The 18,220-nt window shown below is 43.6% G+C and overlaps 1 protein-coding gene across 1 annotated transcript; it reads right to left on the reverse strand.

Moving 5' to 3' along the window:
• Positions 1–37: 37 nt before the first annotated feature.
• Positions 38–17,844, reverse strand: LOC142943648 (activin receptor type-2B-like). Its single transcript, XM_076085287.1, has 11 exons — positions 17,263–17,844; positions 8,896–9,100; positions 6,226–6,332; positions 5,988–6,130; positions 4,992–5,135; positions 4,769–4,912; positions 4,051–4,199; positions 2,983–3,097; positions 2,764–2,902; positions 1,837–1,967; positions 38–1,504 (listed from the first exon to the last, which is right to left on the reverse strand). Exons 1-11 carry the CDS (start codon positions 17,312–17,314, stop codon positions 1,289–1,291), a joined length of 1,545 nt encoding a protein of 514 aa, XP_075941402.1. The 5' UTR covers positions 17,315–17,844; the 3' UTR covers positions 38–1,288.
• Positions 17,845–18,220: the final 376 nt, after the last annotated feature.

Genomic DNA, 18,220 nt, shown 5'->3' on the forward strand with positions numbered 1-18,220 from the left:
AAAAAGAAAGAATAAGTGAACTGTTGACCTTTGACCTCTGCAGTGATGTCACAGGAGGAGGCGGAGCTTATTGTCGTCAACATGAATAAATAAAATGTTTAATTTAAACGAGTCAACAGCAGGTTCAGGTCTCACAGATGTGTGTGATATGTTGATCAGCAGAATATTTTCAGAATAAGAGCAGGAAGTGGAAACACAGCTGAGGAGGTCAAAGGTCACGGTCACACATACACACACACACATCATGAGGTCTTGCACCTTTTGTTTTTAAAGGGAAACATACGTTTCCTTGTTTGGGCACCTTTGCAAATTTACATATTCAGGACAGCCAATAGGCTTTGAGCACCGTCAGATGAGGCCCCTCCCGTCCGGCGTTGGCCCCGCCCCCTAACCGCTCCGTGAATCCGCCACCCCCCGTAGCCATGGTTACCTGAGAAGATTTATTTCAGAGCCAAAACCAAAATGCTGTGGTTGAGTGCCATCGGCCAATCAAATCTCTGCATGCAAGACGTTTACTTCCTGGTTCCTGAAAAAGCTTCTTCAGTCTTCAACCTCGAAATGATAACAAGCTGAACACAAAGAGAGACAGGAAGTCTTTCTGGGGTTCCATGTGACTTCACTTCCTGTTTCCTGTCGTTTTGGATAAAAACCCGTTGGATCCGAAGGTGAGTCGAGTGTGAGCAGAAGGTAGAAAAACTAACGCTAGAGTCCGTACTGAGTAACAGTCGTCCAGTTCCTGCAAAGGGTTTTTTGCAGCATTGTAGTAAAAAAAACGTCCGGTTGATGGTAAGCGGTTGCTAGGTGACGCGGACCGGATCTTGAGGCGGAGTCTCAGAAGACAGAATGATAAGAAGTAATCTGCCAAAGTAAAGAAAGTCGTCACTGAGGTACCTGGAGATAGAAGAGCATTCACTGAGTCGGGACCTGGATGCGTTTCACTGTTGGTTTTCCTGTGAGTGTGTGTGTGTGTGTGTGTAGAAACACACACACAACCACACACACACATGTTTGGTTAAAAAAAAGACACAAATGACTCAAGTGTGGAAGGAAAACTTGAGAAAAACAAGTACGTGTGCTGGTAAGATTAGTCCAAACGGACCGTGAGAGAATCAGAGAACAGAAGTCCAAAGAGATCAAATAGCAGCCGAGTTCAGGTTCCACTGAGAAAAGATGGTGTGTGTGTGTGTGTGTGTGTGTGTGTGTGTGTGTGTGTGTGTGTGTGTGTGTGTGTGTGTGTGTGTGTGTTGAGCTTCACGGGTAACGTCAGGCCTTCCAGAACCAGTTCTCCTCATATACTGGACTCTTTGGGCGGCAGGTCCACGTTGGTTACCATCGGAACGGGCGGTAGCGTGGAGACCAGCAGGTGGTCCGAGGTGGGCGGGGCTACGGTGGAGGTCAGGCGGCGGACCTGAGAGATCCTCTCCTCCACACAACCGGCCGACAGACGAGCCTCAGCGTCGTGATCCCAGCACTCCTCCAGCGTTTCACAGATCTGAGCCAGACCCTGAAACCACAAAGTAGAAATATTATTATCGATCATTCTTAGTACGACCGCAGCTCGTTTTATAAAGACGAATAAAAGCTGCTAAACCGCCTCGTTATTAAAGGTGCGTCTCTCTTTGTGTGAGAGCAAACTCCTATAAACTACGATAACAAACGCAACAAACTACGATGACAAACGCGTTCAATGTAACGAGACGCTACAAACTACGATGACAAACGCGTTCAATGTAACGAGACGCGACAAACTACGATGACAAACGCGTTCAATGTAACGAGATACGTAACATGTGATCAGGTACTGAAGATGACGATGAGAACGTGATGAAGACTCACGCTGTGTTTGAGCCACAGCTCTTTGAGGGACGGCCTCATCTTCTTGTGGACCACGAACTCCTGCAGGTCCTCCAGAGACGGATGCTGACCCACCTCCTCCTCAAAGGGCAGCATGTACTCACCCACTGGGCCTAACACACACACACACACAAACACACACACACACACACACACACACACACACACACACACACAAACACACACACACACACACACACACACACACACACACAAACACAACCACACACACACACACACACACACACACACACACACACACACACACACACACACAGTAAAACACCTGAGTGAATATTACAACTAAAAATAACTGTTGATATGGTGACGTCAGCCTTCATGGAACTGAGTTACGTAATTAGTTTTACTAGCTAATTTATGTAATCAGATTACTGATATATTCTGTAAAAATGGGGGATTACTAGCAGGATTACAGTTTTAAAGTAAAACTGTTAAACCGTTCACATCTTTTATTGGATATTTTATCAAATGCTACAGAAGAGAAACGTGATAATTCATGACGAGTTCCAGATCAAGTGAAGAGTCTGTGATTGGTCGGTCTGTTAGAGGGAAGTGTCTCTGGATGGTTGAGTGTTTGTGTGTGAAGTGAGTTTAAGTTTGAAGTTAAATTGAGTCTAGTTAACATCAGTTAAGTCTAGTTAAGTCCAGTTAAGTTTAGTTAACATTAGTTAAGGTTAGTCTAGTTTAGTTTAGTTGACTTAACTTTAGTTAACATTAACTTATGTTAACATTAGTTAAGTTAACTTACGGTAACATTAGTTAAGTTAACTTTAGTTAACATTAGTTAAGTTAACTTACGGTAACATTAGTTAAGTTAACTTTATGATGTGTTACTTTATGAGTAAACAGCACATAATAAACGATAATAATATAATGTATGAGTGTTACCGTCCACAGCCCTGCAGCGAGTCACCAGCTCCCACAGCACCAGACCCAGAGCGTACATGTCGATCCTCAGGAAGGAGTCTCTCTGGAAGTTGATGGCTCCTTCTAGAACCTCTGGAGCCATGTAGCGTCTGGTCCCCACCTGTACACACACACACACACACACACATGAGGCCGTGCTCGGTGTGTAGGTGTGTGACTCTTGGCGGTCCGATGGCTCACCTGTCCGTGAGTCTCTCCAGGTGGTTCTCCCGGAGCAAAGCGAACAGCGAGGCCGAAGTCTCCGATGACGGCGGTGAGGTCTGAACGCAGCATGATGTTCTTACTCTTAAAGTCCCTGAAGAGACACGAGGACATGAGGACATGAGACCAGGTCTACAGACCGCCCCCATCATAGGAGGACTACAAGAACCCTGTAGATGGGGGGTCTACAGACCGTCCCCCATTATAGGAGGACTACCACAACCCTGTAGATGGGGTCTTCATCATGAGTCTCCATCATGAGTCTTCATCATGATATTAAGACTCTACAGGTGAAGTAATCAAAATGAAAGTCTCACAGTTTAGACTTTTACTTTTTTATATTACAAGTTTTCTTTGAATATGTAAATTGTATGTATCTAATTAAAGAGCGTTGGATGAAGTCAGGTTGTAAATTCTTGTTTTAGTCAAAGGTTTTTATACTTAGGATATCTCTTTGTATCATCTTCCATGTTGTTAGTAATGAAATGCTTGATGACCTCGTAACAGGGACGTAAACAGGAAGTAGTGTTGAGTTATTCTGTTTGATGTCTGCAGTGACTCTGTGACTCTTTGATCTCTTTAATCTGCAGAGCGGTAACAGACTCTCTGGCTCCATCATGTGGCTGAACGTCGTTACTGCAGACACCTCTTTAAATCATCTGTGTGTAAACTAAACGTTCTGTTTTACGTCCTTCATACAGGAACTTAAACGCATCACCAACATCGTTTATCAGTTATATCTAAAATAATGTTATTCTAACATAACAATAATAATAATAATAATAATAATAATAATAATAATAATGATAATAATAATGAAAAGAAGAAGAAGAAGAAAAAGAAGAAAAAAATAAAATAAAATAATAAAAACGATAATAAAAGCAATAATAATAATAATAAATATAAAAAGAAGAAGAAGCAAAGAATATTAATAAATAATAATTATATTTAAAAATAATTATAATAATAACAATAATAATATAATAATAATAACAATAATAATAATAATAATATCTCCATCATTGCTACGTGTCCTTGACCTCTGACCTGTGGGCGATGGCCGGTTTGGCCCCCCCTCCCTTCAGACGGGGGACGTCCTCGTGAAGGTAAGACAGGCCGCACGCCATCGACTCAGAGACGTGACACAACTCTGACCAGCTGACGATGTTCCCCTTCAGGAAGTCAGACAGGGAGCCCTGCAGAGACACAGACCAGGTCCCTCAGGTCTTCATTCAAAACCACATCCAGTCCAGTTCCTGTCTCACTACTCCTACCGGCCAGCAGGGGCGCTAGTGAAACACAGCTGAGACCAGAGACACACTGTTGTTTTGTATGGTGGCTGGCTAGCAGCTAACGGCTAACAGCTAACAGCTAGCAACTAACGTAAACATGTCGTGGTTCAGATGTGTCGGTTGAGAGGCACATTTTCTTTGATATGTATCATCCGTGGCCCACTGGGTTAAGAGGGTTGTCTGGTAACCGCAAGGTCGATAGTTCGATCCTTGGCTGTGTCGAAGTGTCCCTGAGCAAGACACTGAACCCCTAACGGCTCCCGTCATAGGCAGCCCACTGCTCCCTATATACAGGGATGGCTCAAATGCAGAGACAAATGTCCCCCTTACTGGGATAAATATAGTCAAATAAAAAAATTAATTAATATTTCTTACACTTCGAGGGTGATCACCGAAGAAAATAGACCTTTAACCGATACATCTGAACCAGTTAACAAATGACCAATAACAGCTAACCCTAACCTCCTCCTCACCCTCTCGTGGAACTCGGTCATGAGCCACAGTTCGGCCTCCAGGTGACTCCCTCGTTTCTCTGCACCGATGAACCTCAAGATGTTCTCGTGCCTCATCCCCGGTGTGATGAAGACGTCGGTCTCGTTCACCCACGAGTCCTTGTTCTGTGAGGAAGAGGAGGAAGAGGAGATGAGAGTCGGTTGTCCAGACACAAAAGCACACAGAGAGGGTGTGAGTCTGAACCTGGATGGGGAAGATCTTGACGGCCACGTATTCGTTGATCATCTGAGCCTTCCAGACACAGCCGAAGCGTCCTCGGGCCTTCACCTCCAGCAGCTGCAGAGGTTTGAGACGCAGCAGGGGGGAGGAGTGGGGAGGACCAGGATGCTGAGGGGACAAGGTCAACAAGGTCAACAGGAAGTAGACATGCTGTGTGAAAGTCAGGATTCTGCTGCCTCACATGATGTTCTTCTTTAACGAAATAGAAAAGTACGAGACAAGAAAAGAAGATAAAAATACATCGTTATGCTGACGACACCCTGTTATATGTCTCGTTATAATCCACCAATCAGAGCAGACTAACATGTCTCATATTCACCGCTGGACTTCCTCAAACTGAGCAATGACATCACAGAGACTATTGTCTTTAAACTGAACTCTTTTACATCACATTTAATCATCTGGGAGACGTCTGTTTGTTTGATTCTGGTGTTTTGATGACATCACCTCATCTATATTGTATGTTATTATTATTATTATTATTAGTACTACATTGTTGAGAAAAGTGCTAAATAAATAAATGAGTATATTAGAATTATTTTTCTTTCGTTATTTTCTAGATGTAGTAGTAATAATATATTTAGGATATTATTACCATTTAAAATAAAATAATACACATGATAATACATATTAATTACACGTGTCTATAAGTTGCTGCTCAAGTTATTATTATTATTATTATTATTGACGATGACATCAGGGACCAGGTTGGAAACCTCTGGACTCTTTGTCTTCTATATCTATAAAAACCAAAAATGCTGAAAATGATTACAAAATATTATAATACCTCACATTTAATGCAATACAGCTGCAGTTCCACTAGAGGGAGCTATGACACCATGTTCTCACTGTGTGTGTGTGTGTGTGTGTGTGTGTGTGTGTGTGTGTGTGTGTGTGTGTGTGTGTGTGTGTGTGTGTGTGTGTGTGTGTGTGTGTGTGTGTGTGTGTGTGTGTGCGCACCTCAGCAAGGTCCACGTGTCCGTACGGAGGTTTCCGGTGCCGGTACATCCAGACGGCGGTGAGCAGAACCACAGACAGCATGACGAAGGGCAGCAGGCAGTAAACCATCACGTTCAACAGGCCGGGGGGCGGAGCTTTGATCACTGACATCACACATATACAAACACGTCCATCAGTGAAGATGCACAGACACACACTGATTCATGAAATATAGATATGTTTATTAAATATGACTCACGAGGTCCCGTGACGTCCGGCAGGTGTGTGAACTTCTCGTTGCAGAAGTTTCCTTCACAGCAGCAGAAGAAGACCTGAGGACTTTCTTCTGTGGCGACACAGTCCTGTCTGAGGGACGAGCCGGAGACAAGAAACTATTATATACAAGATACACAAATATCAACAATATCTGGTGAGAAAGAGATCTGGGTCGTCAACTCTGATGTTCCATCTGAGGTCCCTGCATGTCTCTGCTGTGATGTCCAGAAATTACTTGTGGAATGAATATAATGACTTGTGAATGAAGACAATGACTTGTGGAATGAAGATAATGACTTGTGGGAACGAGATAATGACTTGTGGAATGAAGATAATGACTTGTGGGATGAAGATAATGACTTGTGGAATGAAGATAATGACTTGTGAAATGAAGATAATGACTTGTGGGAACGAGATAATGACTTGTGAAATGAAGATAATGACTTGTGGGAACGAGATAATGACTTGTGGAATGAAGATAATGACTTGTGGAATGAAGATAATGACTTGTGAAATTAAGATAATGACTTGTGGGAACGAGATAATGACTTGTGAAATGAAGATAATGACTTGTGGAAACAAGATAATGACTTGTGGAATGAAGATAATGACTTGTGAAATGAAGATAATGACTTGTGGGATGAAGATAATGACTTGTGAAATGAAGATAATGACTTGTGGAAACAAGATAATGACTTGTGGAATGAAGATAATGACTTGTGGGATGAAGATAATGACTTGTGGGAACAAGATAATGACTTGTGGGATGAAGATAATGACTTGTGGGAACAAGATAATGACTTGTGGAATGAAGATAATGACTTGTGGAATGAAGATAATGACTTGTGGGATGAAGATAATGACTTGTGGAAACGAGATAATGACTTGTGGAATGAAGATAATGACTTGTGGAGTGAAGATAATGACTTGTGGGATGAAGATAATGACTTGTGGGAACAAGATAATGACTTGTGGGATGAAGATAATGACTTGTGGGAACAAGATAATGACTTGTGGAATGAAGATAATGACTTGTGGAATGAAGATAATGACTTGTGGGATGAAGATAATGACTTGTGGGAACAAGATAATGACTTGTGGAATGAAGATAATGACTTGTGGGATGAAGATAATGACTTGTGGAAACGAGATAATGACTTGTGGAAACGAGATAATGACTTGTGGGAACAAGATAATGACTTGTGGGAACAAGATAATGACTTGTGGAATGAAGATAATGACTTGTGGAATGAAGATAATGACTTGTGGGATGAAGATAATGACTTGTGGGAACAAGATAATGACTTGTGGGATGAAGATAATGACTTGTGGGATGAAGATAATGACTTGTGGGAACAAGATAATGACTTGTGGAATGAAGATAATGACTTGTGGGATGAAGATAATGACTTGTGGGAACAACATAATGACTTATAGAATGAAGATAATGACTTGTGGAAACGAGATAATGACTTGTGGAAACGAGATAATGACTTGTGGGAACAAGATAATGACTTGTGGGAACAAGATAATGACTTGTGGAATGAAGATAATGACTTGTGGAATGAAGATAATGACCTGTGGGATGAAGATAATGACTTGTGGGAACAAGATAATGACTTGTGGGATGAAGATAATGACTTGTGGAATGAAGATAATGACTTGTGGGATGAAGATAATGACTTGTGGGAACAACATAATGACTTATAGAATGAAGATAATGACTTGTGGAATGAAGATAATGACTTGTGGGATGAAGATAATGACTTGTGGAAACGAGATAATGACTTGTGGAAACGAGATAATGACTTGTGGGAACAAGATAATGACTTGTGGGAACAAGATAATGACTTGTGGAATTAAGATAATGACTTGTGGAATGAAGATAATGACTTGTGGGATGAAGATAATGACTTGTGGGAACAAGATAATGACTTGTGGGATGAAGATAATGACTTGTGGGAACAAGATAATGACTTGTGGAATGAAGATAATGACTTGTGGAATGAAGATAATGACTTGTGGGATGAAGATAATGACTTGTGGGAACAACATAATGACTTATAGAATGAAGATAATGACTTGTGGGAACAAGATAATGACTTATAGAATGAAGATAATGACTTGTGGGAACGAGATAATGACTTGTGGGATGAAGATAATGACTTGTGGGAACAAGATAATGACTTATAGAATGAAGATAATGACTTGTGGGAACAAGATAATGACTTGTGGAATGAAGATTTTTTTTAAATGTTTTTTTTATTTAACCTTCATTTAACCAGGTGAAGTCCCATTGAGATTAAAAATCTCTTTTCCAAGGGAGACCTGGCCAAGACAGGCAGCAACACAAGAAACACATAGTTAGACATAAAACACAGAACAAGACAAGTTAAAAGAAATTAAAAGTTAAGAGACAGTGACTTAACCGAGTTAATTTAAAAAACATTGACATTTTTGGGAACCTGCCTCTATTTCTTTCATTCTAGATTTAAAAGCAGTGAGTGGTATCAGTTCTTTTAATAATGACTTGTGGGAACAAGATAATGACTTGTGGAATGAAGATAATGACTTGTGGAATGAAGATAATGACTTGTGGAATGAAGACAATGACTTGTGGAATGAAGACAATGACTTGTGGGAACTAGATTACCGGTCGTAGCAGTTGAAGTCGTCCAGCCAGCAGCCCTTCTTCACCAGCTCCACGGAGCCTGAGATGTTCCTCCAGGAGGCGTAGCAGTGGGAGCGTTTCTCCTGCTCTCCTTCACAGCGCTCCACTCCGCTCTGATTGGTCCGCTCCAGCTCAAAGTTCACGTTGTAGTACAGACAGTCGGTGGTGTCGGCCCCCCCGCTGAGTCCTAAACACAGAGAGAGCATCTTCATCAGGCATCATCATCTTCATCATCAGAGTCAGCATCATCATTACCATTATCATCATCGTCCTCTTTATCCATCTCTCCTCAGTTTGTTCCCTCACTTCCTCTCCTCATCTCTTTATTCCTCTACACTTCCTTCATCATCTCTTCTTCCTCCTCCTCCTCTGTCATCTTCATCAATCTGTCTCACTTTCACCATCTCTTCTTGTCTCCTTCCTTCCTTGCCTTCTTCCTCCCTCCCTACTGTTTCCTTTGCCCCTCCTCGTCTCCTCCCACCTCTGTTGCTTCCTCTCTCCTAGTACTTTGTGAGATGAAGGTTTTCAAACTTAATAAATCAGATAAATGTAGCGTTAGAGGAATACTGGAGTGAAGTAGTAGTACTACCTCATACATGTACTTGTGTAACTGTAGTATTTTAATAACAGAAGTTCAGACTGAGAGCGTTCAGTGTGACAGATGTTACAGCCAATCTTGCATTCAGCGTCGCTACACAACCACACACACACACATACAGACACAGACACATACACACACAGTACTAATACTACAATACCATGGTACTCAAATGGCAACAGAGTTTTTTTTAAAGGGACAGTTCACTCTAAAAATCTAAACTGTCTCAACATCAACGTCTCTTTCCAGAAATCCTACATGGAGGAAGTACAAGTACATATTGTACTTCAATAACTGTACAGGCTGCCACTGTAATACCACATGTACTTTTACGTATTTTTCATATTTTCCATTGTAAATCTTTCTGTTATATTTGATGTGTTTATTGTATTTATATGAACAAACTTCTCAGATTTCTGATGATCACGTTTTTGTTCTTCTGAATATATATCTATCTGCTGTACATGAACTGTACTGCAGTAGTACTGTATTCTGCCTGTGTACTACTGTACTGCAGTAGTACTGTATTCTGCCTGTGTACTACTGTACGCAGTAGTACTGCGTACAGTACACAGAGGACTTCAGTCTGAACCCTCATCAGTATTCTGGAGGTCGACTTCGGTCGCCATAGTGATCTGTGAGCTAATGGGCCAGAAAGCTGTGTGTGTGTGTGTGTCTGTGTGTGAGTGTGAGTGTGTGTGTGAGTGTGTCATTTGGCATTTAGTCCAACTTCTTTTTCAATTAAAAAGTTCAGCAGAGAAGTAGAGAAAGACACACACACATCTCTCTCTAACTAATGGAGTATTAAAGGGCTGGTTCAGATATTTTCACATGAGGTGAAGTAAAATCAACTACTACACCAGAAACTAAACTACACCAGAAACTAAACTACACCAATAAACTTAACTACACCAGAAACTAAACTACACCAGAAACTAAACTACACCAATAAACTACACCAATAAACTAAACTACACCAATACACTAAACTACACCAATAAACTAAACTACACCAGTAAACTAAACTACACCAGAAACTAAACTACACCAGTAAACTAAACTACACCAGTAAACTAAACCACACCAGTAAACTAAACTACACCAATAAACTAAACTACACCAGTAAACTAAACTACACCAATAAACTAAACTACACCAGTAAACTAAACTACACCAATAAACTAAACTACACCAGTAAACTAAACTACACCAATAAACTACACCAGAAACTAAACCACACCAGAAACTAAACTACACCAGTCAACTAAACTACACCAATAAACTACACCAGAAACTAAACCACACCAGAAACTAAACTACACCAATAAACTAAACTTATACACATATTTACAGAATAGACCCTGAACGCATCATAACAGCTAACGTTGCTAGCTCTCCTCCTGCTCACACTGCAACATCATCAGGTAACAAACATGCATGAAAGTTCCACTACAGGTGTGTAGTTCTGGTCTGCACATGCTCAGTAGAGACCAGGATGAATCAGGTCTCAGAGTGACTCAGAGACCTGATCCAGTATCCTAGGACGTCTTCATATAAACCAGAGTTCTCATGACCTCTGACCCCATCGTCTGTTAGAAACAGAGACAGCTGCAGTTTAGTTATGAAGAGCAGCGACGTAACATGATCCCGTCTCACACATTAACATGTCTATAGTCTGTGACCTCTGACCTCCTGACTCCATCAGACCGACGTGTGTGTGTGTGTGAAATGCAAATCACTCAGAGTGTGTGTGACCTCACGGGCATTTTTAACAGCCTTTGTGCGTTCCAGACATGACGGTCAGGGGTCACACACGGTCTGCCAGATGCCTGTGTGTATGTGTGCATATGTTACTGAGATCAGAGGACAACACATGAGAGGCAAAGCCATGGGAACTCTTCTCACACACACATATAGATCCATATCATTAACGGTGTAGAAATATGCTAACTGTATTTACAGGCATTAAACGTATAAGTATTGTGTGTGTGCTCATTTGCAATAGTGTTGCGTGTGTCATCGAGCAAAGGTTTGAATCTCCGGGTGAGGCACGCACGCGCTTCCCGTACAAAGAAGAAGCTCTGACACACAGGTGGTTTAGCTTAAACTCGTAACTAGATGTGTTGTGAAGCGGGTTAGTCCATGAGATATTATGTAGCAACAACAGGTGGAAAGCAGGAACAGCTTCTTCGCTATCCCTGAGAACGACTGGACTCCCACACACACAGCGGCCCCAACCCTGGCGTGTGTGTGTGAAAATAACTCGTCCCTGTGCAGGACAAGGTCAACCCCTCATGAGAATGAATAAAGAAACAGGGAAAGGATTAGGCGGGGTTCACAAAACACCGAGAGGAGAGATGCGTGGACCGAGCCCTGACTTTCTGTCTGTTGCTAGGGATACTTAATCAATTCTTGTGTTTTGTGAAACCATAGATCTATGTTTTTTATGCTTTGATGCTTGACTTAATAAATTGTTAATACTTATAGATCGTCTACCGTCTTCTGTTCATTTCGAATGTAATTCCAATCAAACGATCTGCGCGGGGTCCTTCTGAAGGTGTAGTCTTTTGGAGTCAGATTATACGGTGGGCTTTTTGCCCGAGGGTAAATCCCCAACAGCGGGCTTTCACACACACACAAAAACACAGACACACACTTTTAATCAATAATCTATAATCTATAGGGTGAAATGAAGTGTAACAACTGGTTGGGATGACGTGCTGGTGAAGGCTTATGGGAGATGTAGTTTCTTCATATCAGATTAAAATGATCTGAATGAGTACAAAATAAATAAATAAAGTAAGAATGAACGCAGGATGTTTTACTAGTAGTGGAGTACTTTCCCAGTGTGGTCGTAGTACTTTTACTGCAGTAATACTTCTTCACGTACGATAACGTATCAGTGGAATCCCATGGCGATGACATCAGAGACACAATGACGTCATCTGTTGACGTGATGGTTCATATTTAGAGAGAAGATGGTTTGATGTGTTCATGTAGCTCTGAAGGTCTTCATGGAACCACAAAGTACTCAGTTACTTTAAGAACAGCTGTTTACCTGTCCATCCACCAGGGAACACACAGGAAGTGATGTCATCACTGAGGCTCTCTAATGTGGTGTTAAAACTGTGAAGACTCCAGACTCTCAGACCAGGTCCTGGCTGCCATCCAGCTGGATCCCAAAACGCCCCCCCCCCCCCCCAACACACACACACACGCACGCACGCACGCACGCACGCACGCACGCACGCACGCACGCACGCACGCACGCACGCACGCACGCACGCACGCACGCACGCACGCACGCACGCACGCACGCACGCACGCACGCACACACACACACACACACGCACACACACACACACACACACACACACACACACACACACACACACACACACACACACACACACACACACACACACACACACACACCGGTCCTCATGGCTGAGGAAGTGGTGGATGTGGTTGAGAGGAGTGATAAAGGTTCAGACTTTCTTAAATAAAAGAATAACTCGACATGTTTCCTCACAGCAAGATGAACAATCAAAATGCTTAATTATAACGTATTCATGACGAATATGAAAATATGGACGTGTTAAATAAAGGCTCTTAATATTCATTTCCAGTTATTCAACATTAACAAGCAACAAGTTTACAAATTCACTTTTATGTAATTGTCAGTTTTTCTTGATTTAGTATGTAAAAGCACCTCCATGCTAAATGCTAATATGCTAATTTAGTTTAGCATGTCCAGTGTTTGGTCCGGGCTGAAATATCTATATGACCAAAGACCACAGACGTTAGCATCCAGAGTTATCCTGGACGTGTCCTGAAGGTGTCCTGTACGTTTCCTGTACGTGTCCTGAACGTGTCCTGTATGTGTCCTGAACGTGTCCTGAACGTGTCCTGTACGTGTCCTGAACGTGTCCTGTACGTGTCCTGAACGTGTCCTGAACGTCTCCTGTACGTGTCCTGAACGTGTCCTGTACGTGTCCTGTACGTGTCCTGAACGTGTCCTGTACGTGTCCTGTACGTGTCCTGAACGTGTCCTGTACGTGTCCTGAACGTGTCCTGTACGTGTCCTGTACGTGTCCTGAACGTGTCCCGAACAGTATTTCCGTTCTCATGCTTTTTGCAGATTACTCGTTAAAGCCATCTGTTAGCTCGTTCCCATGGGACCCGTCAACACATGCTGGGCGCTCACTGAAGTGGAATCTGGATTACGTCATCTGTAAACCTGTGAGCTTTAGTTCAACCAAACCAAAACCTTAAGAGGTCTACGTTCCAACAAGAACTGGAGAAGTCATTAAAACCTCTTCTTAGAACAATGGGACCTCCACAAAGACCACGAGAACGTCACTCAACCCCAAGAACCCCTCGTACAGTCAACCTGAAGGACCACAGAGACCCTCTAGAAAACTCTGCTTCTACACTGAAGACGTGGTGGAATCACTATAAGAACCCTGTCACAGAGGTCCAGAACCCCTCGAAGACTAGAATGACCCCCAAAGACCACCAAAACACCCTTTGTGGTGCCTTTAAGAATCAAGAGGATCCCCCTGTGACCCCCCTAGAAGATGCTCAGACCGCCTCAATGACAAACTAATTCACTCATGGAACCGCGGAACCCCGTAAAGTAGCCTTGGGACCCCCTAGAATCCCCAATATGGAGCCCTTTCTAAGACCCTGGAATCTCCTCCGAGACACTCCAATGAAACCACGGAGGAACCCCCCATGTTGACCTGGAACCCTTTGAAGAACCCCATGTAAATCAGTCACCTTTGAAATATCCCAATGTAGTCATGGAACACCTTCAAGGAACTCCTGCACCCCAAACAGCCCCAAGACGAAGACCTTAAAACACTGCAATGGACTCCCATAGAGCCCTGGAACCCTAGAAGATGCTCAGGTCCACAGAAGGCCCAATAAGCCCCCCAATGGACCTCCAATACTCGTTCAAGTAGCCCCTGAACCCCCTAAGATGTCTGTACACCACCCTTCAGGACCATCAACAACCCCATGTGGGTCTTGTTCAAAAACCCAGTGAAACCTTAAAAGACAGAAAGACTGAGACCAGCAAACCCACTGGTGTGTTCCTGGAACCCCTTCAAGAACTTAGAACCCACCAAAGAAACCCTGGAACCCCTTTAAGAACTTAGAACCCACCAAAGAAACCCTGGAACCCCTTAAACCCTTTCAGAGCCCCGTGGACCCCCCTGATAGTCCCCTTAAGGACCCCACATCAGGCTGGGCGTGCTCACGTGCACGTTTAACAGCTGATCACAGAAGCACCAGATCGGAGACGGTTTTGTCGTCCAGACAACATCTGTCCCCCCCTCCCCACCCCATACCAGACCAGACTGGGCCACCCATCCCTGAACAGAGGGAGTCATTCCTCCGGTCCTCGAGGGAGACGAGGGGAGGAGAGGGGAGGGGGGGGGGGGGGGGGCGTCACTTTGTCAATGAAAGACATCTTTGGACCCCCCCTCACACCCATCTGTCACAGCAAGGCTGCTAACAGAAAGCAGACCGATACACACACACTCACACACACATTTTTTCACTCTTGTATCTAAACGGATGAATTTCTTTACTTCTCACTTGAGTTGAACTTGTTTCTATATTTACTCTTATTGTTACACTTATTAATTATGACTGTTGTCATAATGTTCATATTTGTGTTCTATAGTTTGTGATGTAAAGTCATATTCACACATTAATAAAGTGTTCATGTTAATAATAATAATCTGTTTCTGTCTTAAAGGAGCAGGTTTATATCATTATCATATATATGAATATATACTCTGTACTAGATGTGGTTCATGTAAACATCATATTGTGAGTGGATTATGAGTTCATGAACCGTGTAGAAGGATTATTATGAATATAGTAATGAGGTCGCTGTGTCTTTAAAACAGAGCCCCTCCCCCTAGTCGGGTCCATCCAATCAGAGTCCTCACAGCTCTGAACACAAACACACATCAACAGTCCGACGTGTTGATTGATTATTGATCTCTCTGATGTCATTGAAGCACAAAAAAAAAAAATGTCATCATCTATGCAGCTCGAGGACAGCTTAGTGAGAATACAGGTTATTGGTCAGGTTATTGATCAGGTTATTGATCAGGTTAGTGATCGGGTTATTGATCGGGTTATTGATCGGGTTATTGATCGGGTTATTCATCGGGTTATTGATCGGGTTATTGATTGGGTTAATGATCGGGTTAGTGATCGGGTTCGTGATCGGGTTAATGATCGGGTTAGTCATCGGGTTAATGATCGGGTTATTGATCAGGTTATTGATCCGGTTATTGATCAGGTTAGTGATCAGGTTATTGATCAGGTTATTGATCAGGTTAGTGATCAGGTTAGTGATCAGGTTATTGATATTGAGGTTGAGCTTTAAAAATAAGCATCTTGTGGAACTAACCTGATTGTCTCTCTCTCAGCCAATCACGACATCAACAGTTAACAACGTGCATTCTGGGTATTTTTCTCCCTCCTTCTCCTCTTGACCCATGTCATCAATCATAGCAGAGCCAAGAAGAGGGAAAAAAACAGTCGCTGGCCCTTTAAATCTCTTTCAGCGGACCCAGATCCTCCAGCAGAAACCTAGTCCACCGTGGACAGACCCAGATCCTCCTGCAGAAACCTAGTCCACCGTGGACAGACCCAGATCCTCCTGCAGAAACCTAGTCCACCGTGGACAGACCCAGATCCTCCAGCAGAAACCTAGTCCACCGTGGACAGACCCAGATCCTCCAGCAGAGACCGGTCCACCGTGGACAGACCCAGATCTGGAGGGAGCAGGAGAGCTCAGCAGCAGCTGATATACATATATACACCGTATATGATGATGATGATGAAGATGTTGATGATGATGATGATGATGTTGATGATGATGAAGGTGTTGATGATGATGAAGGTGTTGATGATGATGTTGATGATGATGAAGGTGTTGATGATGATGAAGGTGTTGATGATGATGATGATGTTGACGAAGGTGTTGATGATGATGATGAAGGTGTTGAAGATGATGATGTTGATGATGAAGATGTTGATGATGATGAAGGTGTTGATGTTGATGATGATGAAGATGATGAAGCAGCACAAAGCCTGGTCACCGAGCAGCATGAGGACACACCTGACGTCACGTCACCTTCTCTCATCACGGCACGTTCTCTCTCTCTCCATCTGTGTTTTGCAGCGCGCACACGCCTCCTCACCACTACTACCAGGCCACATGACCGCACGCCGCTTCATTCATCTGCCCGTAGTAAAGAAAGGAGGGCGACATGAAGAAATAAAGATCAATCTGTCCGGTTACCGGAGAATGGTGAGGCTCGAGCTCTGCTGATCTTTGATCGATCCGCCTGTATGCGCGAGCAGACAATGGAGCACACACACACACACACACACACACACACACACACACTGACAGTGAATGCAGAAGCAGTCTGAACTGAATTGACTCCTGCAGAGACCATCACAATATAGACCACGTCCTCAGATGATCACACACACGCACGCACACGCGCACGCACACGCACATACACACACACACAGCGAGGTGTTCCTCGGTGCAGAATGAGGACACGTTGACGGATCCCGGTTCAGACCGTCTCTGATGCACATTGATCCGGTTCAGTAACACCGATCATATGCGCGCCGCTGTTTCCGGCTGCAGTGATGCAACCCGCAGCCCTTTAACCCTTTAACCCTTTAACCCCAGAACAAACAGCTCGTACCTGCACACAGAGTTCCCAGCAGAAGTGCCCCGGTCAGCCAGGAGAGCCACATGGTCCCTCTAGTCTGCTCCGCCCGGTTCGGTCCTGGTGTCTCCCGGATCCTCCTCCAACATTTAAGAGACCAGTTCAGAGACGCTGCGTAAAAACCACGACCCGGAGATCCGGGACAGTGTTTTTAGTCCACCGGGTTTTTGTGTGCAGTGTGTGTGAAATAATCCAGCCAGCAGCCCCCTCTTCCTCTTCCTCCTCTTCCTCCTCCTCTTCCTCCTCCTCCTCCTCCTCCTCCAAAGAGAACCAGACCCGCACGGCTCTACGGAGAAGTTCCCAGCGGATCAGGAGCCATGCGGGGTCCCTCACACTCACAGCCCGCTGATAGTTCCACACCAGCCCGCAGGAGGAGTCCCAGAGAAGAGGCCGTGTGAGGTGTGAAAACAGCCCGCAGACCAGCGCTTCTCTCTCTCTCTCTCTCTCTCTCTCTCTCTCTCTCTCTCTCTCTCTCTCTCTCTCTCTCTCTCTCTCTCAGTCTCTCTCTCAGTCTCTCTCTCTCTGTCTGCAGCTCTCTCCGCCTCCTCGTCCTCTCTCTCTCTGGTCGGGGCTGCTGGGGACAAGCAGCAGGATGATGAGTCAAGTCTGCACGGACCAGCTCGGGTTCACCTGCTTCCTGTTTCAAAATAAAACGCCTTCAGTTTAAAGTCCTGGTTCTTGTGGTGATCAACAACTAAAGGGATACATATTTCAAATGGTTTTATTTGTATCTCTTTGTCTTTGTTTTGTGTCTCTTTGTGGTTGTTTTGTGTCTTTGTGGTTGTTGTGTCTCTCTGTGGTGTTTTTGTCTCTTTGTGGTTATTTTGTCTCTTTGTGGTTGTTTTGTGTCTTTGTGGTTGTTTTGTCTCTCTGTGGTCTTTTTGTCTCTTTGTGGTTATTTTGTCTCTTTGTGGTTGTTTTGTGTCTTTGTGGT

The sequence above is a fragment of the Anarhichas minor genome, unplaced genomic scaffold (assembly GCF_050575085.1).
Source record: "Anarhichas minor isolate MPS153535 unplaced genomic scaffold, ASM5057508v1 ptg000148l, whole genome shotgun sequence".
Classification (NCBI taxonomy): domain Eukaryota; kingdom Metazoa; phylum Chordata; class Actinopteri; order Perciformes; family Anarhichadidae; genus Anarhichas; species Anarhichas minor.